We start from the raw sequence: 27,153 nt of genomic DNA, 5'->3' as shown, positions 1-27,153 counted from the left end.
GGGAATTCCAGGAACTGGGCAACTCCTTGGGAACCTGGACAAGAATGCAGGGTGGGATATGAAGGCAATAGGGGGTGAGACCCAATTCAGTTTCAAGGGCAAGGAATACATTCCAAAGTTTATCTCTTTTGGGCAATGAGGGCGAATGGCTGAGCCTTATGTCCTTGTTCCATCAGGTAATATGGACGTTTTCTATTTTTTGTGTCATCTTCCATTTCTTTCTTTAATGTTTGGTAATTTTCCTAATAGAGATCTTTGACTTTCTTGGTTAAATTTATTCCAAGGTATTGAATTTTTTTCAAATAAGTTTCAGGGGTGAATTTACCGGGAGCCAAATGTCATTTGGCAGAAAAGGAGATTGTGCCATATTTCGATATCTTGAATTTAGCTCAAGATTATTTTCTCTCACTCCTTAAATCAAAATTCACAACTGTTATAGTAGCGAACTTACATTCAGTATTTTCCGAGGAAATTTTCAAAAGAACTTCACTTTTGATTCTCTCAAGTTAGATATTCTGGAAGCTACTGTATATCTTGCAGATTTATTTTGTTTTGTTTACAGAGGATGTGGATATCAAAGTTCAATGCTAGCTTTGGGCACTGTTGACATCATGGATTTTCACAAAGTTGAAATTTAAACAGATTTGTGTGCAGTTGTAATGATCCAATGAAAATATCTCTTTCTGACTTGAATTCAGACAACCACCTAACTCAGCCCCAAATAATGTGCAGAATCACTTCCCACAGCCCTGCTGTGGGATCAACCCTGTCTAGAGTTCCTGATACAAGGAAACTATCTCTTTGATTTTTTTTTTTTTTTTTTTTTTTGTATAGAGACATTGTGCCAGTTCTCAGGGATCACCCATTCAGTCCCAATGGCCTTTCAGGATCTCCTAGATCAAGTTGGTGGCCAGGGGAGATTCCAGATCCTTCAGACAGCTTTCTTTGTAATCTTAACCATTGTAACTTATCCTCAGTTTCAGTTGGAGAACTTCACTGGAGCCGTTCCTGGTCATCGCTGCTGGGTCCCCCTCCTGGACAACCACACTATCTCTGACAATGACACTGGACTCCTCAACAAAGATGCCCTTCTAAGAGTCTTCATCCCACTGGACTCAAACCTGAGGCCAGAGAAGTGCCGTCGCTTCATCCATCCCCAGTGGCAGCTCCTTCATCTGAACAGGACCTTCCCCAATATAAGTGAGTCAGACACAGAGCCCTGTGTGGATGGCTGGGTGTACGATCAGAGCTCCTTCTCCTCCACCATCGTGACTAAAGTAAGAGACCCTATTTTTCTCTGATGCGTACAAGACCTGAGTGTTTAGAAATAACACAAGTCATGAATATGCTTCAAGCCTTTAATAACCCACGTAGGTGCTTATTTTTCATTTGTTCAGCCACTAATTGCTTCTCTATTAAGTGCCAGAGAACTACATGTTTAATGAGTCTACTGGAGTCAAAAATAGAAATGTCCCTGCTATCAGGTGCTTTCTGTCACAATTTAAGTAAATAATGCATGTATTTTGTTTTAAATGGTATGCTAAGTCAGTAAAGCTCAGCCTTGATCTCAAATGAGAACCGTCCTGGGAGACTGAGCAAACTCTCAGTGCTCAAACCAGTAGCCCTAGGACAGTCATATATGGAGGTATACAGTGATGTTATCTAAAATCCAGTAAGTTCTTAAACATCCTCAAATGGTTACAATGTGTGGCCAGGTTTGAGAGCTAGTTTGTATGGAGTAAAAGGGATCATTTATATAACTTTCAGCATTGGGCAGGATTCTTAGAGAAAATTACATTTGAACTGTAACTGAATGGCAAAATTCAGGTAATATGAGGAAGGGAAGCTAAAGAAGAAGGCAGATACCTGACATACTGAACTTGCCATCTGGTTAAGGGATTTTGATCAGGTTACAATGAGGGATCATAAATTCTGCTATGCTGGTTCCTTCTCTTCTAGTGGGACCTGGTATGCGCATCTCAATCGCTGAATTCAGTGATTAGATTCATAGTCATGACTGGAATGCTAGTGGGAGGCATCCTATGTGGCCATTTAACAGACAGGTGAGTGTCTGTTTCACAACTGTCTTCATTAGTATGCATTTTCATCAGTTTATGAATCATTCATTTCTTATGAAATTTTTTTTGCAAATTACCCTGTCTTGGAGATGACTTAGTCTCCAGGCACCTATAAACACAACTGGAAAATTGCCATCAATGCACTCTAAGGGCTGTTTTCAAAACTTTGTGTTTTGAGTACAGTGTAAGACATGAAAAGGACATCTCCATAAGACACAGTGGTAATTCAGTAGCGGGTTTAGAAAGAAGATGCCAGAACATGTAGCTGAGATCGATGATTAAGAGTTAACTATGGGGCCGGCGCCATGGCTTAACAGGCTAATCCTCTGCCTTGCGGCGCCGGCACACCGGGTTCTAGTCCCGGTTGGGGTGCCAGATTCTATCCCGGTTGCCCCTCTTCCAGGCCAGCTCTCTGCTGTGGCCCAGGAGTGCAGTGGAGGATGGCCCAAGTGCCTGGGCCCTGCACCCGCATGGGAGACCAGGAGAAGCGCCTGGCTCCTGGCTTCGGATCAGCACGTTGCACCGGCCGCAGCGGCCATTGGAGGGTGAACCAATGGCAAAGGAAGACCTTTCTCTCTGTCTCTCTCTCACTATCCACTCTGCCCGTCAAAAAAAAAAAAAGAGTTAACTATGGAAACAGAAGAGGCTGATGTTGCAATACTTGGCATTCAACCTAACTGAAGACATAGATAATGGAAAATAATGTTGTCAGCACTGACCAGAGCTACTACATTCTGTCCTTACTGGACACCATGCACAGTCTTCGTGTCTTGGTTGCCCAAGTCTGTTGGGTAGGCATTCCTATGACACTCATGTGTCATTGGTGGAGTGTTAACAATTTTTGCCACCAATCTTAACTTTTTAAAAAGATAGCCTTTCTAACATTAAATTGTTTAAAAAGATGTATTTATTTATTTTGAAAGTCGGAGTTACAGAGAGAGAGAGAGAGGGAGAGAGAGATCTTCAACATGCTGCTTCACTCCCCAAGTGGCTGCAACAGCCAGTGCTGAGCCAGGATGAAGCCAGGAGCCAGAGCTCCATCCTGGGCTTCCATGTAATTGGCAGGGGACAAGCACTGAGGCCATCTTTCGTTGCTTTTCCCAGGCCATTAGCAGGACTGGAAGTGGAGCAGCCAAAACTTGAACCGGCACCCATATGGGATGCCAGAGTCGCAGGCAGCAACTTCACCTGTTATGCCAAATGCCGACCCCTAAAGTTAAGTTTTACAATCATGTACAGTAACCAATACAACAACTGATACCGTAGTTGTAGAGTTATAAGTTTGGGGGATTTTGTGCCTGGTATTACATCTTCCAAAATAGACAACTATTGCCATGCCCAACCATGTATCCCCTGAGGGATAAAAGGAGGTTAAGATGCACCTTACTCGGCTGGCGCCGCAGCTCACTAGGCTAATCCTCCGCTTGCGGCGCTGGCACCCCGGGTTCTAGTCCCGGTTGGGGCACCGGATTCTGTTCTGGTTGCTCCTCTTCCAGTCCAGCTCTCTGCTGTGGCCCGGGAAGACAGTGGAGGATGGCCCAGGTGCTTGGATGCCTGCACCCACATGGGAGACCAGGGGGAAGCACCAGCGTAGTGCACCAGCCGTAGTGGCCATTTTGGGGGTGAACTAACGGAAGGAAGACCTTTCTCTCTGTCTCTCTCTCTCTCACTGTCTAACTTTGCCAGTCAAAAAAAAGATACACCTTTGTATTCCCCAGCATCATGTCATTTACCTCAGCTGCAGGCTGTGCTGTCCAGAGCTATAAGCACAATGTATTTAGAAAACAGTTCAGAGTCAGAGTGCTCGTTTTAAGAGTTCAGTAACTCAGCACTATGAGAGTGTCACAAGAAAATGCAAATAGATCCATTTTGATTGATCACAGGTGAATTAGAGGAGCCTGGTGCTTTATGGCAGTGAAAAACTAAAGGAATCTGCAGGGTCAACATCATTTAAGTATTTTGAAATTTATCATGAAGCTGAGGGTGAAACCTAAATGATACTAAATTATATTTTAAGGAGAGGGGTATGATGAAATTGATATATTTGAAATAATGCATATAACTTTTCATAACATCCAAAGCTAAAAATCATCTAGAATTCTACTAATTATAAAATGTTAAATAGGGGCCAGCACTGTGATGTAGCAGGTAAAGCTGCCACCTGCAGTGCCAGCATCCCACATGGGTGCCGGATCTAGTCTTGGCTGCTCACCTTCTGATCCAGCTCTCTGCAATGGCCTGGGAAAGCAGTAGAGGATGGCCCAAATCCTTGGGCCTCTTTATGCACATGGGAGACCCAGAAGAAGCTCCTGGCTCCTGGCTTCAGATCGGCAAAACTCCAGCCATAGCAGCCATCTGGGGAGTAAACCAGTGGATGGAAGACCTCTCTCTCTTTCTCTGCCTCTGCCTCTCTGTAACTCTGACTTTTGAAAAAATAAATAAATAAATCTTTTTTAAAAGGGATAAATAATACTCAGAATATTCTCTTGGTTGGTTTTAACACAGCCAAAGGAATGAATAAACTACCCTTGGTAGTAATGTGAATGAGTGTCAAACCAGTTTTTTATTTGAAAGGCTTAGTAACAGAGAGAGGGAGAGACAGAGACAGAAAGAGATCTTCTATCTTCTGGTTCACTCCCCAAATAGCCTCAATGGCCAGGGTTGGGCCAGGCTGAAGACAAGAGCCAGGAATTCCATCTGGATATCTTATTTGTGTGACAGGGACCCAAGTACTTGGACCATTCACCATTTCTTTTTTTTTTTCCACAGGTAGAGTGGACAGTGAGAGAGAGAGACAGAGAGAAAGGTCTGTTGGTTTACCCTCCAATGGCCACCACGGCCAGTGTGCTGCAGCTGGCACACTGCACTGATCCGAAGCCAGGAGCCAGGTGCTTCTCCTGGTCTCTCATGGGGTGCAGGGCCCAAGCACTTGGGCCATCCTCCACTGCACTCCTGGGCCATAGCAGAGAGCTGGACAGGAAGAGGGGCAACCAGGACAGAATCTGGCGCCCCGACCGGGACTAGAACCTGGTGTGCCGGCACCGCAAGGCGGAGGATTAGCCTATTGAGCTGCGGCGCTGGCCCCCCTTCACCATTTCTTTCTCAGGCACATTAGCAGGGATCGAGATCAGAACCAGAGCAACTTGAACTGGTGCTCTGATATAGGATGCCAGTGTCACAGTTGGCTTAACCCACTGTGCCACAACACCAGCCCCGGTATCAAACCATTTTGTGAAGTGCAGCAAACAACAAGAATGATTACATACCGTTCCATTTCAGTTACCTAAAAATCAAAAACAGGCAACAGGACTGTGGTGTTGGGAGTCAAAAAGTGGTTCTTTTTTTAGAAATTCATTGAGATTTCTTTGAACAGTTCAGATAATGTATTACTCAGCTCTTTGTTACTTTAAAATACCTGACAGGAGCAATGTAGGATGGAAAAAAGATTATTTTGTTTATATTTTGGGGATTCACAATCCAAGATTCGGTGGTCCTATTTTTTAAAAGGTTTTACTTACTTATTTGAGAGGTCCAGTTACAGAAAGAAGGAATAAAAATCCTCCATCTGGTGGTCCACTCCCTAGATGGCCACAATGGCCAAGGCTGGGCCAGACTAAAGCCAGGAACCAAGAGCTTGCTCCAGAGCATCTGACAGAGGCCAGCAATAATGGAGCAGGTGCAGAGGAACAAACCTATGGTGATCCAGGAAGCAGAGAGAGAAACTAGGCCAAGCATGTCTTAACTAACCAACCTTCACGTGAGAACTACCTTGAAAGATCAAACCCTCTCTGACTTAAAGGCCTCCCATCAGATCCACCTCTTGGATGCCATAATTAGATCAAGACTCCACCATAACCCATCAACCATAATTCATTAACTGTTAACATAAGATTTTGAGGACTTAAAGCTATGTATGAACTTGGGGAGCCAAATCCTATTTAATCCATAACAGGTAAGATTGCCATTTTAAAAATATTGAATTCTCTGATCTAATAATAGGATGGTGTTCTCACTAAATTTAGGATATCTTTAGTTTTTCGTGTAATATTTCCTAGTTTCTAAGAAAAGTCATGCATTGTTTTCATGAAATTTATTCCTACTTAACTAGTTGGTGAAGCTATAAGTTAAATGTTGTTTTAATTTCTGACTAGTCATTACTACTACATACAAATGCAATTAATTTAAATATATTAAACTTCCATTCTGCCACCTCAGTAAATTCACTTATTAGCTCTAGTCATGCTATTGTGGATTCCTTAAAGCATCCCACATAATCATACTGTCTTCATGTATGTATAGTTTTGCTTGTTATTTTCTGACTTTTGTCTTTTTTTTTGAGGGGGGGGAGGTGGGACAGGCAGAGTTAGACAGTAAGAGAGAGAGACAGAGAGAAAGGTCTTCCTTTTCCATTGGTTCACCCCCCAATGGCCACGCGGCCAGCATGCTGCAGCCAGCGTACAGCGCTAATCTGAAGCCAGGAGCCAGGTGCTTTTCCTGGTCTCCCACATGGGTGCAGGGCCCAAGGACTTGGGCCATCCTCCACTGCACTCCTGGGCCACAGCAGAGAGCTGGCCTGGAAGAGGAGCAACCAGGACAGAATCCGGCGCCCCAACCGGGACTAGAACCTGGTGTGCCAGCGTCACAGGTGGAGGATTAGCCTAGTGAGCCGTGGCACCAGCCCTGACTTTTGTCTTTTACTCTTTTTCTGAAAGTAGATAGGACCTTTACTACAATGTAATTTTAAATGATGGGTCCTGATTCCTTTGCTTTACTTCTGATCTTAGGTAGAATATGTTGAATCTCTTTCTATTATACATAGGATTGTGTTGGGAGCCCTGGATAAAGGTTGAATGATTCCCTTATATTTAAAAATTTTGAGTATTTTTATTTTGAAATAATTTTGACCTCACATAAATATTAATGGAGATACACAATAGACCATCTAAGGGCCAGAGAATAAATTTACATAAAACTCTTTGAGAAATTAAGGCATTCAAAGTAATCACATCCATGGGTAAACTGAGACAGCCTGGTCTGGTAAGATGCAAGCTCGGGAAAACTTGAGCCTGCACAGAGGCTGATCCCTATGTAAGTCTCCTGAAGACGTCAAGGACTGAGAGTGGGAGTTTAACGCAGAGGTTAAGATGCTTGCAGCCCACATTGGGAGGCCTGGGTTGGATTCCCAGCTCTGGCTCCTGCCTCCAGCTTCCTGCTATTGCAGACACTGAGAGGCAGCAGTGATGGCTCAGGGCGTTGGAGTCATATCAGACACCTGGATTGTGTTCCAGCTCCAGGCTGTGGCCCCGGCCCTGCACTGGCTATTGCAGGCATTTGGGAAGTGAAACAATGGATGAGATTCCTGTATCTCTGTCTTTTTCCGTCTCTACTCCTTCAAATAAATAACAATAACTTAAAAAATAAACAGGCCAGCGCCGAGGCTGAATAGGCTAATATTCCGCCTGAGGTGCCAGCGCACTGGGTTCTAGTCCCAGTCAGGGCGCCAGATTCTGTCCCGGTCACTCCTCTTCCTGTCCAGCTCTCTGCTGTGGCCCGGGAGTGCAGTGGAGGATGGCCCAAGTGCTTGGGCCTGGCACCCCATGGGAGACCAGGAGGAAGCACCTGGCTCCTGGCTTCGGATCAGCACTGTGCACCGGCCACAGTGTGCCGGCCACAGCGGCCATTGGGGGGTGAACCAACGGAAAAGGAAGACCTTTCTCTCTGTCTCTCTCTCTCACTGTCCACTCTTCCTGTCAAAAATAAATAAATAAATAAACAAAAAGGCTTCAAAGACTACCCTACAACAGTCAATCTGCATTGACTAGCAGAGCTCCTGTCTTTCAAGGAAATCTCTATCATAACATTAGCCAACAACAAGTAAGAGGCATCAGTGATCACACAGGCCAAGGAAGAGTTTCTGCCAAATAGTTTGGAAACCTGTCAAACAGTGAGTCCTGTCCACTGTCACTCTCTAGAAACTCTACTGATGATTCAGTCTCAGTGTCACAACCGCCCATATTAACAACCTCATATTAAAAGGAATCCCAACCCATCAGCAAAACAACAAGTAAATATATTCTTTTTGTTTTATTTTATTTTCTGACAAATATGTGCTCATAGTGAAGCAGAATATAGATAAAAATTTAAAAATACATTTTATATCATTCATAACTCACATGTAAGACTATTGGCCTTCAAAACTGTAATGTTGGGCTGGCGCCATGGCTCACTAGGCTAATCCTCTGCCTGCAGCGCCAGCACACTGGGTTCTAGTCTCGGTCGGGGCTCTGGATTCTGTCCAGGTTGCTCCTCTTCTTTAAATCATTCATAACTCACATGTAAGACTATTGGCCTTCAAAACTGTAATGTTGGGCTGGCGCCATGGCTCACTAGGCTAATCCTCTGCCTGCAGCGCCAGCACACTGGGTTCTAGTCTCGGTCGGGGTGCTGGATTCTGTCCAGGTTGCTCCTCTTCCAGTCCAGCTCTCTGCTGTGGCCCGGGAGTGCAGTGGAGGATGGGCCAAGTGCTTGGACCCTGCACCTGCATGGGAGACCAGGAGGAAGCACCTGGCTCCTGGCTTCAGAACAGCACAGCGTGCTGGCTGCAATGCACCGGCCATAGTGGCCACTTGAGGGGTGAACCAACAGAAAAAGGAAGACCTTTCTCTCTCTCTCTCTCTCTCTCTCTCTCTCTCTCACTGTCTAACTCTGCCTGTCAAAAAAAAAAACTGTAATGTCATGAGAAAAATAAGTGGATCTACCTTTTCAGATTTCAAAATACTGATTAAAGCATAACAAATGTAATGTGGTAATGGATGGAGAAAAGGAAAGTAACAGCTACAAAGACATTCAGCAGATCTTAATGGCAATATGAAAACAGTCTGATAGTCGATATGCAGAATTATTGTTAATTTTCTTAGCCTTCAGCAACCAGGTGGTCAACCAAATGCTGCTATAGGGATATACTTGGCTCCCCACCTAGGAGACAGTGGCTTGAGACATGGCCCATGGCAGCGAAGAGTACCTGAGTACCTTGTAGCCCCATGTCAGCAGGAAGTAGCTCTAAAGACACAACAGTGTCCCTCTACTCCTCCTGGACTTTTGGGACTAATGTAATCCCATACAGCTCCTGCTTTATAAAAAACAAAAGAGGGGAATGTTAGTAAAATGACTCAGTCTTATTTATGGTGCAATCTATACCCTGACACCATCCCAGGCTCTAGTCCCCTGCCACTGCTGGAAGCCTGGTGGCCACATGGCCCAACCACCAGCATCAAGCTCTACCCCCATCCTAATGGGATTTGCTGTTCCTACTTCCCTACTCGCTCCCCAGCAAAGCTTTAAAAGGACCTGTTCCTGAACATGTCTCCATGTCTCTCTCTCCCTCTCTCTCTCTCTATCTATCTCTCTCTTCCTCTCTGTCTCCTAACCTCTGTCTCTGTCTCTCTCGTATGCTCGCCTTCTCCCTCTTTTCCTTCTTCACCCCTTCCCTCCAGTCTGTCAGGTTTCCTCCAATAAACTCTTTCCCTTAAAAAAAAATGAAATAAGTCCACCCAAGTAAGAGCTAACTTTAAAATAATTTAGATATATTTATATATTCAACAATATATGTTTTAAATAGAATTGGGATATGGGCACATGTAATTTTGTAGAGTCTTTTGATACAGACGCTTAGAGACATATATCACATTTTCTTTTCAAATGAATAGTCTTTGCAGATAATTTTGGGAAACATAATATAAAAGAAATAGACAATGGTCTTCTCAAGTTATCTTCATTAAACATCATTATGGTAACAACATTACTATGTTAGTCAATAACTACTCCAGAATCATAATTGGTTACCTTAATAAAGGTTGATTCTCACTGATGTCAGAGTTGAGTGTTTCAAGTGGCCTTTCCAGGCAGCAGCTCAGGGAACAAACTCCTTCTGTTCTTTGACTTTTAAATTCCCAAATTCATTTACAGTCATGTCAGAGAGAAGAGATAGGGCCAAAAGAGAACTTATATGGACAGACCTAAAGGCATAAAGATGGTTCTCTCCACAGGCCATATTGAAATGTCATTAAATAAACCCAATTGAATCAAAAAAAAAAAACTCAGAAATACAGTCTTCCTTTACATCCATATTATAAGAAAAGCAGTAATGAACATCTGGCCGGATTGTGCAGTAATAATCAATGAAACAATAGTCTTTACATTTTGTACAACACAAACTTCTCCTGGACATGAAATGTGGACAATCCAATTATCATTATCCTCATTTTATGAGACTATATTATACCTTAATCATAGCACTTCTTTATATCGATGCTATTCTAGTCTGCACCAAAATATAAATATAGAAATTAGAGATATATGTATGACACTCAAAAAGTAAAAGACTTAACAGTAACATAATGTGGGTGTTCCCTGAGAGCAGCAAAGATTGCAGAGTATTTGTCTAACCTCAGCATCTGTCTATTGGAAGATATAACTGGACATGCCAAATCAGCACAGGTCATTTTGTCCATGTTGTCTATGGAAGTGTCATCCCCTTTCCCAGGAACACTTGAAGTAAGAGAATTCAGCTTCCTTTTTAAAAATCTTCTCCCTTTCTGTTTTTTTTAAGATTTTCTTTTATTTATTTGGCAGGTAGAGTTACAGACAGTGAGAGGGAAAGGCAGAGAGAAAGGTTTTCCTTCCATTGGTTCACTCCCCAAATGGCCGCAATGGCCGGAGCTGCGCCAATCTGAAGCCAAGAGCCAGGTGCTTCTTCCGGGTCTTCCACGTGGGTCAGGGGCCCAAGCACTTAGGCCATCTTCCACTGCTTTTCCAGACCATAGTAGAGAGCTGGATTGGAAGAGGAGCAGCCAGGACTAGAACTGGCGCCCATATGGGATGCCGGCGCCACAGGCAGAGGATTAACCTACTGTGCCACAGAGTCGGCCCCTCCCTCTCTGTTTCTTCATGCTTTTCTTACCTAATTTTTTCCTCGTCAAACTGTCTATAAATTCCTCTATCTGAGTTGTGGCTCCCTGGAATCCTGTTCTAAAGGAAGCACCTTCTGCAAGGTCTGCTACCCCAGACTCAGCAGACAGGGGCTCTTATAAATCCTACCTCTTATAAATCCTACCGGCAGCAGCTGTGATGCACTGTTCCAGGCATATATTCCTTTCACAGTGGTTTAGCCGTGACCTGTTTGGTCCTGAAATCCCAAGTACAGATTTAGATCTCTCAATAGGTAGCCAGGGCTTCCACAATAAAATACCCCCACTGAGCAGGTTCAAACAACTTCTCATGGTTAGGGAGGCTAGGAAGTCCAATGTCAAGGTCCTGACCAGTTTGGTTTCTATTGAAGCATCTCTTTTTGGCTTGTAGCCAGCCAACCTCCTACATCATCACATGGAAGAGAGAAAGGGAGAGCAAACAAGTTCTTCAACATCTCTACCTATAATGGCACCAATCCCATGCGAAGGCCCCGCCCCCATATCCCCATCTGAACCTAATTATTTCCCAAAGGCTCCATCTGCACACATCATCTCATTGAGAGTCAGTGTTCAATGAATCATTTTGGTGAACACAATTCATTCCATATCAGAATCCTGGGGTTCTAGACACTGTACAAACTCTACTATGCCAAATGATTTTGTTAATACAAAGACATTTATGATGAGTTCAACTTTCCAACATTGCAGCCCATCTTATAGTTTCAGTTGGTGACAGATTAGCAAATAGTATTTGTATATTTGATGTCTATTGACAAATGGGGAAGGTTTCTTCTTTTTTTTAAACTTTTATTTAATGAATATAAATTTCCAAAGTGCAGCTTATGGGTTACAATGGCTTCCCCCCCAGACAACTTCCCTCCCACCCTCAGCCCTCCCCTTTCCCGCTCCCTCTCCCCTTCCATTCACATCAAGATTCATTTTCATTTATCTTATATACAGAAGATCAGTTTAGTATATATTAAGTAAAGATTTCAACAGTTTGCCCCCACATAGCAACACAAAGTGAAAAAATACTGTTGGAGTACTAGTTATAGCATTAAATAACAGTGTACAGCACATTAAGGACAGAGATCCTACATGATATATTTTTTTAAAATTAATTAATTTTCTATGCCATTTCCAATTTAACACCAGGTTTTTTTTCATTTTCAATTATCTTTATATACAGAAGATCGATTCAGTATATACTAAGTAAAGATTTCACCAGTTTGCACCCACACAGAAACAAAAAGTGTAAAATACTGTTTCAGTACTAGTTATGGCATTACTTCACACTGGACAACACATTAAGGACAGATCCCACATGAGACATAAGTACACAGTGACTCCTGTTGTTGATTTAACAATTTGACACTCTTGTTTATGGCGTCAGTAATCTCCCTAGGCTCTAGTCATGAGTTGCCAAGGCTATGGAAGGATGTCTATTGACAAATGGGGAAGGTTTCTTCTGAGACCTGCCATTGATGATCTGTTGACACTTTAAGATTTTAAGTGCAAGGTTTGACATGTTAAAACATCATCTAAATGTCAAAGTTTGCTTTCCTCTGGATAGTTTTGACAATAGCCATGGTTTGCAGTTCTAACTGTTCTCCTTTCTCAGGTTTGGGAGGAAGTTTATGCTGAGGCTCTGTGTCCTCCTGCTGGCGATCGCTAGTACCTGCACAGCCTTTTCTCCCGGCTTCCTCATTTACTGCTCACTTCGCTTCTTGGTTGGGATATCTACCTCAGCCATCTTATCAAATAATCTAATTCTCAGTAAGTCAACCTTGGAGATTTAGACCTTGGATATTTTCCAAACTTTGAAAGTCCTCCTTTGTTTTAAGGTAAAACCTCCATGTGTGTGTTTTCTTTCAGTTATAGAATGGACATTGCCCAAGTTCCAAGCCCTGGGAACTACACTGGTAATCAGTGCTGGTTGTATTGGACAGATAGCACTGGGAGGCCTGGCTTTTGCCATTCGAGACTGGCACGTCCTCCAGCTGGTGTTTTCTGTGCCATTTTTTGTTTTCTTTCTGTGCTCAAGGTATAAGCTTATTTTCTTCTTATGTTAGAGGACCTGAAAAGGCGAGATACAGGGAGTAAATGTGGAATTTATGGCCATGTGAATTGTTAGGTTCTTGGTCAACACTTGAGCACATGCTCTGCTAATACATGCCCTGTGTGCACTTTGAGAAGCATAACAAGCGAGATTGCCAGATAATATCAAGGACACAAAATAAATGTTTCAGATAAATGAAAAATTTATTTCATATGATATGCCATTTATTACCTGATCCATGGTTTCCTTGTTATTTATCATGTATGCAATTTTCTATGTATCTGAGAGGCTGCAATTTCATTTGCTAAGTGATAAAATACAAGATGTCTCCCTAAATGCAAATTTTAAATAAATAATGTTTAGTGTAAATATGTCAAGCACATTGCATGATACATAGCTTACTAAAGAATTATTTACTGTTTACTTGAGTTATTATTTACCTGGGCAAAGTGTATTTTTATTTGCTAAAACCAGAAAAACTCCTTGAATAAGAGAGAAGCAATTACTCTTATTTATGATGTCCTGTTCTGTTATCTGCAGTGAAGGTATAATACATGGTGAGGTCGTCCTCATATTTTCCTAGTAATACAGCAAGAGATAGTAAAATTGTATTTCCTGATACAACCTAACAAGTGATGGGCATCGTGTAGCAGAGGGAAAGTGTCTGAGAACATAGATCAGGTGAAAACTAAGCAAACAGGAATCGGCTGCACAGTTCTCCTCTTCTTTGGTCAGGTGGCTGGCAGAGTCTGCCCGGTGGCTGATAATCACCAACAAAGCAGACAAGGGGCTGAAGGAACTCAGGAAAGCTGCACACAGGAATGGAGTGAAGAACGTGGAAGACACCCTAACTATAGAGGTGAGCAAGGAAGGGAGGCGGCTGTGAAATGTAGGAAAAGCATAACCTGCCATATGCCCCAGTCGGTGTCCCCCAGGTGATAAAGGATGGGGACACAGGCCTGGTTTCGGGTCTCTTTCACTTCATTCTCCTCATTCCCAGTGGATGTTGACACCCACTGCTTCAATGTTTGCATAGATAGTAAAAGAGAACATACTGTTGCCAAAGTGACTGGACATGGGTATTTTACTCACAGAGGTAGAGGGCATGTGATATTAATAATGATAAAGATTGTAGCCGGCGCCGTGGCTCAACAGGCTAATCCTCTGCCTAGCGGCGCCGGTACACCGGGTTCTAGTCCCAGTCGGGGTGCCGGATTCTGTCCCGGTTGCCCCTCTTCCAGGCCAGCTCTCTGCTATGGCCTGGGAGTGCAGAGGAGGATGGCCCAAGTGCTTGGGCCCTGCACCCCATGGGAGACCAGGAGAAGCACCTGGCTCCTGGCTTCGGATCAGCACGGTGTGCCGGCCACAGCGTGCCAGCCACAGCGGCCATTGGAGGGTGAACCAACGGCAAAAAGGAAGACCTTTCTCTCTGTCTCTGTCTCTCTCTCACTGTCCACTCTGCCTGTCAAAAATTAAAAATTAAAAATTAAAAAAAAGATTGTATACTGGTCCCATTCTGTTGCAAACAGGAACAAAAATAAATCCATTGCTTCCTGTTGAATATTCTTTGGTCCTTTTGCTCAGGGTGGGCAAAGAATGAAAGGTTTGTGACCCTGCAGAATGGGGCGTAAGAAGATTACATATTTGCTCCTTCAGCCACATGACCTTTCATTCAAGGTACGTTTACCGAGTGCCTGCCTGTGCCAAGTTCTGCTCTACTCTTACTACAGCAGTGACCATGACAGTCCAAACCCCTGTTTTGTGGAATTTACATTTTACTTGTTACAAGTCACAAGGTCATGACTGGGTAGAAATTCTCGACAGGTCTGTCTCTTTTTCACACCCCAACTTTACAAAGCAGATACAACTGTGGATAATAAAGTAAATTATTTAGAAAAAAAGCAAACCATTAGATAGTGACATAAATAATTTATTATATCATATATTAAATGTTGAAAAATTATAACATGCTAGACATGCCACTTAATAATGAATAGCAGTAATATGTCAGGATCCCAGGTTTCAAGGAGGTTTCATATTAATAAGAGAAAAAAATCATAGAGTTTAAAATGTTTTATTATGGTCAAAATCAGTTAAAATGAAATCTGCCCTCTTAGTAAATTTTAAAATATAGCATCCTGTGTTTTTAACCATAAACACCATCTAGAATAATAGATTGCTGAAAAATGCTGTTGTGCTACATCACTGAACTCTATACCTACTGAGCTGAAGTTGCCCCTTTCCTTGAGAGCCTGTTCCCTGTTTTGGATGCCTGATGTCCCTAGAATTATGCAGGATGTGTCCTTCAGTCACTGGTTTATGTCACTTAACGTGGAGTCCTCAAGATCCATCCATATTGTCATATATGGCAGGATTTGCTTCTTCTTTATGACTGAATAATATATATTGCATGCATATGCCACATTTTCTTTTTTCTTTCGTGTCAAAGGGCATTATATTCTTTGTACCTCTTGATTAGTGTGAATAGTGCTACAGTGAATAGGATATGCAAATGCCTCCTTGAAATCCTACTTTCTGTTATGTTGGAAATATAACTGGAAGTGGGACCATGGGACCATATGGTAGTATTTTTTATTATTATTATTATTATTATTATTATTATTATTATTTCATTTTTTTGCAATGGGGTCAAGGAATGATGATACTATTTTCTAACAGAGTTAGTTATTTTCTGTTAGAAAATAGTAATAAAGGAGGAATAAAAAATTCTAGGAAAATGTTCTATGGTCAGCTAATGTGAGGTCTGAAAGTCCTGGAAGAAAACAGGCCCTTCAACAGAAGATTTCAAACAGGGAGAAACAAAGTACTCCTAAGAGTTTAAGCCCAATGAGAAAGGAAGAAATAAAGGTTTCCCCAGAGATGGAGCCAGCAACAGTAGCACTGAGGGGCCCTTGTTGATGGGAACTGTTACCATGAGGTTGGGTGTCTTTATTAAAGATTTTTTTAATTTATTTGAAAATCAGACTTCTAGAGAGGTGGGGAGAGACAGAGAAAGAGATCTTTCTTCCACTGGTTCACTCTCCAAATGGCCCCACCGGGAGCTTCATCCAGGTCTCCCACATGGATGTCAGGAACCCAAACACTTGGCCCATCTTCTGATGGTTTTCCCAGGCCATTAGTAGGAAGCTGGATCAAAAGAGGAGCAGCCAGGACTTGAACCAGCACCCAAATGGGATGCTAATGTCTCGGGCATATGCTTTACCCATTGTGTCACAATACCAGCACAGGGAATGGTAGGGTTTTTTTGTTTGTTTTGATTTTGCGGTGATAATGGGGTGGTTGGAGAGAAAAGCATTCTTGAAATTGAAGTACAGTGACCAGCACTGTGACTCAACAGGCTAATCCTCCACCTGCGGCGCCAGCACACTGGGTTCTAGTCCCGGTTGGGGCACTGGATTCTGTCCCGGTCACTCCTCTTCCTGTCCAGCTCTCTGCTGTGGCCCGGGAAGGCAGTGGAGGATGGCCCAGGTGCTTGGGCCCCTGCACCCGCATGGGAGACCAGGAGAAGCACTTGGCTCCTGGCTTCAGATCCGCGTGGTGCACACCAGCCACAGAGGCCATTGGGGGGTGAACCAAAGGAAAAGGAAGATCTTTCTCTCTGTTTCCCTCTCTCACTGTCCACTCTGCCTGTCAAAAAAAAGGGGGGGGGGAATTGAAGTAGAGCTCCACATAACTCCTGGAGTGCATTAATCTTTGCCCAAATTACATTAATTTTTGAAACAAATTCTTAGGAGTTCAATTTCATTCCCAGTGCAACTTAGTATCTTGCCTTCTAGTTTGACCCAATGATTGAAAGCTAAAATAATGCAGGGGCCTGGCATCTAACAAAATTTAGTGCAATGCATTATCAAAAGGAATGGCGGCTGGCGCCGTGGCTTAATAGGCTAATCCTCTGCCTTGTGGCACCGGCACACCAGGTTCTAGCCCGGTCGGGGCGCCGGATTCTGTCCCAGTTGCCCTTCTTCCAAGCCAGCTCTCTGCTATGGCCCAGGAGTGCAAAGGAGGATGGCCCAAGTCCTTGGGCTCTGCACCCGCATGGGAGACCAGGAGAAGCACCTGGCTCCTGCCTTCGGATCAGCGCGGTACACTGGCCACAGCGCACCGGCTGTGGCGGCCATTGGAGGGTGAACCAACAGCAAAGGAAGACCTTTCTCTCTGTCTCTCTCTCTCTCACTGTCCACTCTGCCTGTCAAAAAAAAAAAAAAAGAATGGCAATTACAGTCTCCTAAGTGCCCGGTGGGGAGAAAGAAAACATTGATGATGATTTGATTTAGGGACTGGATTCTTTTCACAAATGGTATCCAGTGACACTAAATTTGTTTGGTTTTTTTTGTTTTGTTTTGTTTTTTGTTTTTTGACAGGCAGAGTTAGACAGTGAGAGAGAGAGAGAGAGAGACAGAGAGAAAGGCCTTCCTTCCGTTGGTTCACCCTCCAATGGCCGCTAAGGCTGGCGCGCTGTGTCGATCCGAAGCCAGGAGCCAGGTGCTTCCTCCTGGTCTCCCATGTGGGTGCAGGGCCAAGCACTTGGGCCGTCCTCTACTGCCTTCCCAGGCCACAGTAGAGAGTTGGACTGGAAGAGGAGCAACTGGGACAGAACCGGCACCCCAACCAGGACGAGAACCCGGAGTGCCGGGGCTGCAGGCGGAGGATTAGCCTAGTGAGCCGCGGCGCCGTCCTAAATTTGATTTTTTTTAAACTGTGCAAAGATCACTTCAAACTTGTATTTTAGTCCTGCCCTATCCTTCTAACTTAAAGTATCTGTTTTGCATAGCAGCAATACATTCATTCCTCCAGTCCTAGGGAGGCCAGGTAATATCACGCATCTTCTCTGCCCAAATCCCTCATAACAGGGATGATTGAAGAGCTCAGAGACAGGGAGAGCAAAGCTGTTATACTTGTATTATTGCGAAAGCTAACATCGTGGGCACCACATTCAATTCTTAACGTCAGTGGATTTGCCAACACTTCACCCCACAATGGAACTTACTCATCTGCCACAGGTTTTCCTCCAGGTGCAAAGCCTGCCCTGCTGAGTAGAAGATGTGGCCCAGAGAGCAGACGTGAGTGCTGTTAGCTTACTGTGAGGAAGGCCTTCTGTGCACCAGAGCATGTCCATCACATTATCCCACACTCAGCAATCAAATGCCTGCATTTTCCAAAAAGAGGGGTTTGAATGTAAATCGCCCCAAGTCCTTCTTCCTGGAAATAGCAGCATCAGAGGAAAGTGTCCTCCCCCTGCCAACCTCAAGTATTTTTCAGACAACTTCTCATGAGTGCTCTTTCTGGGTCAATTTTGTCTGGATTGGCTCTGGAAGATCCTGTTCCAGCCTTAGTGCATGTCTTTAATCTCATTCTGAATTCTCCAGTTTACCTGGTCTTTGTGTTCAATTCAGTCTCATTGTTGATGCAGCTTTGGTCTTAGGGAGCACCCATCTCCTGTAAGCTCTGTAGTTTCCAAGCTCTTCCCTGCTCCTTCCCTCCCTCTGGTCTGCCCAATTTCTTCCACTCCTCCGTTATGATTGTCCAGCCTGCTTCTTCGTCTTCCCCCCTATTCTTCCTAAGTAGTTCAACCCTAGTAGATAGTCAAAGGACTCCTGCTCCACAGGAGACCAGTCTAGATTACATCCTCCATGCATCTCCTGGGACTCACCCTAGTCATAGGGTACTTGAAGACTCAGTCTGTAGGACACCAAGGAAGGCACACTTGTGTGATTATGAGTGATGAGGTAACCGTGCAAGATCCGCAGAAATTCTCTGCTGAATCCTCTGCTGGTTTCCATTACATCCACCAAATTTCAGAGTTTTCCCAACTATGATACATTAAATTTTTTTCTGAATAGGATATATCATTATAATGTTAAAGTATAAATGTCTACTTCCCCTATCTCTGATCTCACTCACAAAGATGTTCCCCAAGGTCCCTGGATCAATGTGATTTTTCCTGTGTTGGTTCTGGAATCTTAGATCTTTGAGCTTCTAAGTGCGTTCCACCCTCCATCAGCTCTTCCCAGCCATTTCTCCCTTTATATTTTCCCTTTCCTTCTGCTTTCTCAGATTTTCTCCAGACTTGTTTCATATTTATTTTGTGACAGGCACTGTGACAGAAAGAGCTCCCCCACAAAGAAGTCAAAATCTGTGTCTTCAGCAAGGTGCAGTGTGAAGGCTGATGGGAGAGACCTAACCTGGGTTTCTGTGGGAATAGAGGCACTGAATGCCTCTGAAATGGATTTTGGGAGTTAAGGTAGAACCTGGTAGAAGCCAGGTGTAAATAGGACAGGTGTGTGATTAAATCTGCAGTTGAAAAGAAGTCCAAATGACTGCAGGAGGCAAGACAGGGGTGGTATGATAAATGTTTAACACACCATATTCTAGAAGGACGAATAAGCCAAAAATCCCACACTTGAGATTATCAATCTCCATGATGTGAATTATTCCACCATGGTTGATTACAAGCTACTAACATGACAGCAGCCATATATCCCCATCTGGCCCAGGTTTAAGCCCTTCTTGGAGCCTATTCTTATAACAATATCTATAACAATGGCCTGCAGTCTTGGATTTTTGTGTTAGATGGCAGGGCAGGGGCGGGGGTCACCACCACGAATGCTCTCTAAAAAGCGTAAACCTAATATTTTGCTGCTATGGTTGGGGTTGCAAAGTAGGAGGACATTCTCAAAAGTATAAGTTTCTTTGGTCATGGTGATGGTATTGTTTCATCGGTGATAATGAAGTTTTATTAGTTAAATAGTTCATAAGTTAATAAGTACCCAAGGTGTGCTAGGTGTAATTTGATATGAATACCTTTCTGACATTTTGTGTGGACTAGGAAATCCTTCTAAGAAAGGTGTTATTTTTTTTCACTGCCTTCTTTTCCAACTCTTGATTCTTCTACTTCTCATTCTTCTTTTTAAAAACAAGATAATGGGGCCTGTGCTGTGGCGCAACAGGTTAATGCCCTTGCCTGAAGTGCCAGCATCCCATATGGGCACCGGTTCAAGACCCAGCTGCTCCACTTACAATCCAGTTCTCTGCTATGGCGTGGGAATACAGTAGAAGATGGCCCAAGTCCTTGGGCCCTGCACCTGCGTAGGAGACCCCGAAGAAGCTCCTGGCTCCTGGCTTCGGATTGGAGCAGCTCTGGCCATTGTGGCCATTTGGGGAGTGAACCAGCAGATGGAAGACCTCTCTCTCTCTCTCTCTGCCTCTCCTCTCTCTGTGTAGCTCTGACTTTCAAATAAATAAAATAAATCTTTAAAAAAGTAAAAAAAAAAAAAAAACAAGATAATTAGGACCAACACTGTGGTACAGAGGTTGAGCAGCTGCCTATGATATTGGCTTCCTATTCGAGTGTTGGTTTGAGTCCTGCTTGTTCCATTCCTGGTCCAGCTCCCTCCTAATGTGTCTTGGAAGGCAGAAGAAGATGGTCTAAGTGTATGGGTCCCTGCCATCCACATGGAAGACCTAGAAGAAGCTCCTGGCTCCTGGCTTTGGCCTGGCCCAGGCCTGGCAATTGTGGCCATTTGGAGAGTGGATGGAAGATTCTCTATCTATCTATATCTCTATCTCTCTCTTCCCCCTTCTCTCTCTTTCTTGCCCTCTCTGTCTCTCTGTTTCTGCCTCTTTCTCTGCAAATCTGCCTTTCAAATAAATAAATAAATAAATAAATCTTTTTAAAAATAAAACCCAGAAAATTGAAGCTTACAGGTATTTAACTACCTTCCTTAAGACACATTACTAGCAAATTCATAGCCAAAATGTGACCCTAGGTCATAGCCAAGTCTGAATATGGATGGCACTACTCCAGCATCCCCCCTGATTTCTTCCCTAGACTTTATTGTAGGTTTCTCATCCATGGAAATAGAATATGCTAGGATTTCCCTGAAGGAGGCTGATGGAAGAATCAAAATAAGGGCTCTCAAGCTAAGTTCCTTTCCTTGGAAACAGTTTTCCACAGCAGACAGCCAACTTAGAACCAAGCTCAGGGGCTAGGTCTCTGTGCCCATCGGTCATAAATGGACCTTTAGACCCTGCTCCAAGTGACTCCACGTTTGTTTCCCATTCTCCATCTGAATCTCCAACCCTTCAGCCCTCTGGAGTCTTAGGTTGTCACTGCACAACTGCCCTGAGGTTCCTTTAACTTTCTACCATGTTTACTCCTGTCAATACATCTTTAGTGTCTGTATTTTCTACCAGAAAGCAAGAAGGTGGATCTCATTCTCCCATGGGTTCCCAGCGCTCCTGTACTGACCCGCACTTTGTGACAACTGAGCAATTTGTTTTTGCTGTTGTCATTGTTGAAGGTTGTGAGATCCACCATGAAGGAGGAGCTGCTGGACGCACAGACAAAGCCTTCCCTGTGCGACTCGTTCCACACACCCGTCCTGCGGAAACGGATCCTGCTCTTGTCCCTTGTGAGGTAGGCGTCACACAGTGCATAAGGACATAAAATGGTAGAGAACTGAGCCTGTAATTTCAAGGGGTACAACGTGTTGTGGGAACAAATTTGGGGAGAAAAGATGTGAAAGTTATGAAGGTAATTCATGTTTGGAAGTGATCAAAGGATTATAGATACTGACATGGAACTAAGTGTGCAATGAGGAGCTTTGATTTTGCGCATCGCCCTGTCAGGATTTTCATAGGAGAGTGACCACAATAACTTTAATTACAGTACAAATTTTAATTTTAGGATTTTTTCATTGGTTTGCTTCCACCTTAACTGTGATAAAATTATAGTGAAGTACATTAATGGATCCTTCTCGATTTGATATGTTCATCATCTCGCACAGTTATTCTTTTTTGTGTGCTGTAAGAGTTCTGAATATGATATATCATTAACTGCAGTCTATCAAAATGCCATGTCACAAACTGTAAACACGTACAACAAAAAAAGTGCACTGCCCCATGAATATTTGTACTACACTCGATCTTAGCCAAAAGCATGAGAAGCAATGCCCCATGAATACTTGTAAATATGAAACCTCTACACAGATCAAAATAGCCAAAGTCCTTCCATATAATACCCACAATGACGCCTCTACCTCCAAAAAATATCCCTTAAGAAGAACTGTGACATCCATCATCCTACAATATCTTATAATTTAAAAATCATGACCGTGCAAGGATGTCTTCCACAACATGACTAGTGCTTTCCTACTTTCAGCACAAGCACTGGCTGCCTGGGCCAAGACAGTGGTATTTGTAGGACCAAGGCTTGAAATTTTATGACATAGATTTTTCTCTTTTTTTTTTTTCACCACAGACTTTCAAATATCATGGTTGTTATTGGCCTGAACATCCACCTACAGCATTTTGGGAGCAGTGTTTACCTTTTGCAAGGCCTCTTCGGAGTAGTCAACCTCCTGGGAAATTTTGTGGCATTGTTGGCACTGAATCACATAGGCCGTCGGGGAAGTCAGGCATTGTTCTCGTTCGTACTGGGAATCTCCATTCTGTCGCTCACATTTGTGCCTCAAGGTAAGAAAAGAGAGCAGGTGGAAGAAAATAAAAGTCTTCCCCTGCCCCTTTCCTCAGTTGTTGCATTGCTCGTACCTGTCTGAACCAAAAAAGAGAAAGCAGTTGGGTTGTAAAGGTTCCGTAAAGCAAGCTGAGGCTTTGTGACTGACTCTGCCAGTGGGTTACTGGGAGAACTGGAAGTCAGGAAGAGTCACTGCGAACATACGGTTGTCTTCCTCATGTCCAAGAAGGATCTTCAAACTGGTGCTATTTAATCTGGCACTTTCTCTCGAACAAGACTTTTTCACTTGACTTTTCACGAATCCAACTCATCAGCATCTCTGACATGATGGTGTCCATTACGTGAGGCTGCATCCCATGTGGGCTCTTCCACGTGACCCCAGCTTCAGTGGCAATATACTGCCTCCTCTCTGGGTATCCACTGGTGGGTCATAACACTGCAAGCTTGGTGTAGAAGAGTCATCTTGACTTCAGGAAATAAAAGTCCCTATTGTCACTCCCAGAAGTGTCCACTAACAAAAAAAAAGTGGTTAAGATTCTCTTAGAATCAATTTTACTGAATGAGATGATCATACTTAATGAACAGGGGAACCCAGGTTGTCACTATACTTAGCCTAAATCACAGGGCATAATAGTGTAATCCAAATAGTGTGATCATATAATAATACATTCTGCACATAGCATAATAGTGCACACATGCTTCACTCAAATCCCGTAGTAGTGATTCTACAGGAGCCCCACTTCTCCCAAATGTCCACAATGATACCAGTGTGCTGCCTTACAGCAGAGCTCCAAGTTGTAACCTCTCGTGAGATTTGTCTTTTATTTGGGTATGCAATAGATTAATATTCTTTAATATTATTCTAGATCAAGTACTCTTGAATTTGTCCATGAGCCTCCAAATCCTCTCGGCTTTATTACTCTCCTCTGTGACAGCAGTTTCATGCCGATATTGTGTTTGCATCTAGATGTTAAACTCCTGTAGGAAATGGATGTGTCTTACACCTCTCAGTACTTGCCCACAGGACGATTCTATATTCTCCATGAAGAACCCAAGAACCCTGGAAGGATAAATGAAAGCAAAGTCCTGTTGGACTCACATTCTCCCCTCTCTCTTTGGCAAATCTCCAGTATGCAGGGACAAGTGATGCAATAGCTGAAGTCATTTTATTTAATACACCAGTCACTCTAGGTAGAGAAGTCACATTTCTTAGGCATATTCTCTGCCTCTGTGCAGCTTTCCCTCAGTATATTTTACACTTGAATCATCTCAATATGTATTTACACTCCAAACTGCAAGGTCTTTGTCACTTGGAATTTGAGGGATGTTAAATTCGTATGGTTTTGATTTTCTGAGTCTTTTCTTGTCTTTTTCTTAAGAAATGGAGACTCTGCGTGTGACTTTGTCAGTTTTCGGAGGAGGACTTTCTAGTGCAGCTATGAGCAGTTCTGTTACCCATGGAAATGAACTTCTCCCCACAGCAATCAGGTAGAAAATCTTTTGGAGGATCTCTCAAGGCCAAAAACAGACCTTTTCAACTAATCGGGACTTATATGGGGACTATAAACAGAGACTGGTAAATCACCAAAAATCTTATTTATAAGTTATCAATTAATATTGATAATAATGAAGCTGGCCGGTGCTGCGGCTCAACAGGCTAATCCTCCGCCTAGCGGCGCCGGCACACCAGGTTCTAGTCCAGGTCGGGGCGCCGGTTCTGTCCCGGTTGCTCCTCTTCCAGGCCAGCTCTCTGCTGTGGCCCGAGAGTGCAGTGGAGGATGGCCCAAGTCCTTGGGCCCTGCACCCACATGGGAGACCAGGAGAAGCACCTGGCTCCTGCCTTCGGATCAGCGTGATGCGCTGGCCACAGCACGCTGGCCGCAGCGCGCCGGCTGTGGCAGCCATTGGAGGGTGAACCAACAGCAAAGGAAGACCTTTCTCTCTGTCTCTCTCTCACACTGTCCACTCTGCCTGTCAAAATAATAATAATAATAATAATAATAATTCTTACGTTGGTTAAAAGTTGCCTTTTGCCTTTAATATATCATTTCATGCACTCTAAGTCTCTTAAAGGGTGGGTACTGTGGGCCATAGTGTTTTAAAAATAGAAAGAACATGCCTTAATGCCCTGTGGACTTGGAAATAATTTCCTAGCAAATAAGAGAGCATATTTCAAATGCAAGTGTGTGTTGTCAACCTGCAAGTGTCTAAACACTGTTCTGGTGTCCACAAAATAATAAATCACAACTTACATGATTATTTTTGTGTTGTTTGTGTCCCAAGGGCAACAGCTTTAGGAATCATTACCATCGCTGGTAGCACTGGGGCTGCCCTGGCTCCCTTGGTAATGATCCTGAGGATTTATTATGCACCCTTACCCTGGATCATCTACGGAGCTATGTCCATCCTCTCTGGCCTTGTTGCCCTCATCCTCCCTGAGACCAGGAACCAGCCTCTGCCTGACTCCATCCAGGATGTGGAAGATGGGTGAGTGACCTTCCAGCTGTCCCGAGAGCCTCTGTGTGCCACAGATCTGTGATGAGAAAGGCAAAACACCAGGCAGGGCTGCTGTCCCTTGGGTCAGCCTAGAGCTAGGCCCATAGGCCCAGGCTCTTTCCATGTGGTCATTGCCTTTGGCTTAGGGACAGTGTCATCTCACCTCTCAGTGACCTCAGATCTCCCCTGAAGCTATGCACCTGTAGGTTTTGTGTAAGGAGACCAAAACTGTATCCCATCAGCCCTCTCTTCCCTGGTGTGCCATGCACATCCCTGAAGGTATCACACAATACTGCAGAAAAACGAACGACACATCTCCTTCCCCGTCCCTGGAAGCCTGGGGTTGCAAGAGTGCTGGGAAGCCATCTGGGACTCCAGTTCCCTGTAGGTCTGAGGCCCACCTTCTCACTAAACCACCAGGTGGAGACTAATTACAGGACTGGGGTCACTCTCCAAGGTGGCAGTGTATCTAAGGGAAGAAGTCCTGTTTGCCTGTGAGGTTCAGTCCATGTGGTTTTCATGGTGTTCATAAAACACCAAGAAAGGTATACCAAATGGATTTTAAAATGATGAACAGTTGGGCAGAATTGTAAATCTTTGTTATTTCCAAAGAGACCCCTTTGGAGAAGTGCGGGATGCCATAGGATAGGGAGTAGAAATTGTCCATGCTGCCTTCTCAACTCCTGCCAGGGAGGTTGGTCTTTTACTTTGCAAGATTCACTCAAGACCACAGGCAGGTCCTCCCAAGGCTGATGCCCTACCAGCATGCTCTGAAGAATGAGGAGATACTTGTTTTCTCTCTGGCCTTTCATGTTTGTGTTTACTTATTTGTGATTTTCATTGTGTCTGTCCCAGGAGAAAAGCCTCAAAAAAAGCAAAGCAGGACGAAACCTTCATCAAAGTGACACAGTTTTAATGAATCCCGGGAGCTGACCACTGATCAAAATGCAAGAAAAAGGAAAATAATCAAGGCCATTCCTTCGTACTAATAAACTTGGAAAGTAAATAGATATGACAGAAAAAAACGGATCCCACTTAGAAATGTGGTGCTAAATTACTGTATATAAAATATGCATGATTAAACACAGTATGAAGTATGAAGAAAATCATACTTTAAAATGAATCGTGACAGAATGTTTGTGTAAGCATAAATACTTAGCATATTTTTGGATAAGAATGCTATAACTAGTACTCCAACAGTATTTTTTCATTTTGTGTTGCTATTTGAGGGCAAACTGTTGAAATCTTTACTTAATATATACTAAACTGACCTTCTGTATATAAAGAGAATTGAAAATGAATCTTGATGTGAATGGAAGGGGAGAGGGAGCGGGAAAGGGGAGGGTTGCGGGTGGGAAGTTATGGGGGGGGGAAGCCATTGTAATCCATAATCTGTACTTTGGAAATTTATATTCATTAAATATAAAAGTTAAAAAAAAAGAAACTAGGATAGATTTAAAGCAATGATTCTCTCCCAATTCATTAACATAATAATTGATACAGTAATTCTAATGTGGATGCCAACAGTTTCAAAACAACTTGAAGAAAATTCCAAATTGACACGGAATAAATAATTAGCAAGATTTAGGAAAATGAATTTCATGGACTAAGGACAGGGCAGGCTGGCATAAGCTGGAGTAAGAAATGGTTATTTTGTCATCATAAATTACCAGTCTCAATACAGGAGTCTGTAGTTCAGTATGAGAAACTCCAAAGAACTTGGGGTGAAATGGACTTAAAAGATGAGTTTTGTTTGATGCATAAAATTTTTAAATCTGGCATGGTTTATACATATTATACACTTTCCTGGGACTTTTTGCAGATTCCTCCTGTTGTGGATTTTACCAACAGGCTGTTTGTGTGTCCTTGTCATACAAATAACACAATTTGGTGAGGCTTTAAATGAGAAATCATTAGGCATTCACCTTCCATCTCAATTTGGCTGCTTTAACCTTTTTTTCTCCTAGTGTTAACAAATCTTGGCCCACCCTCAGCCAAGCAGAAAAACCTGACTCTGGTGGGTAGAAATAACAGGAGGTTAAGACCTAGTGAATGTGT

At 43.4% G+C, this 27,153-nt stretch overlaps 1 protein-coding gene across 2 annotated transcripts; it reads left to right on the top strand.

Moving 5' to 3' along the window:
- The first annotated feature begins 683 nt into the window (after positions 1-683).
- LOC133762928 (organic anion transporter 7-like) lies at positions 684-26,429 on the top strand. Of its 2 annotated transcripts, none has more exons than XM_062195962.1 (10): positions 684-1,277; positions 1,960-2,063; positions 12,666-12,820; positions 12,920-13,088; positions 13,839-13,962; positions 21,425-21,540; positions 22,384-22,598; positions 23,979-24,087; positions 24,883-25,086; positions 25,951-26,429. In XM_062195962.1, exons 1-10 carry the CDS (start codon positions 876-878, stop codon positions 26,009-26,011), a joined length of 1,659 nt encoding a protein of 552 aa, XP_062051946.1. In that variant the 5' UTR covers positions 684-875; the 3' UTR covers positions 26,012-26,429. The 2 variants fall into 2 exon arrangements, with proteins under 2 accessions (XP_062051946.1, XP_062051947.1); XM_062195963.1 differs by having other exon boundaries at positions 1,112-1,200.
- Positions 26,430-27,153: the final 724 nt, after the last annotated feature.

Source organism: Lepus europaeus, chromosome 7 (assembly GCF_033115175.1).
Source record: "Lepus europaeus isolate LE1 chromosome 7, mLepTim1.pri, whole genome shotgun sequence".
In the NCBI taxonomy this organism is placed as follows: domain Eukaryota; kingdom Metazoa; phylum Chordata; class Mammalia; order Lagomorpha; family Leporidae; genus Lepus; species Lepus europaeus.
This window is presented reverse-complemented; position numbering and strand designations above follow the sequence as displayed.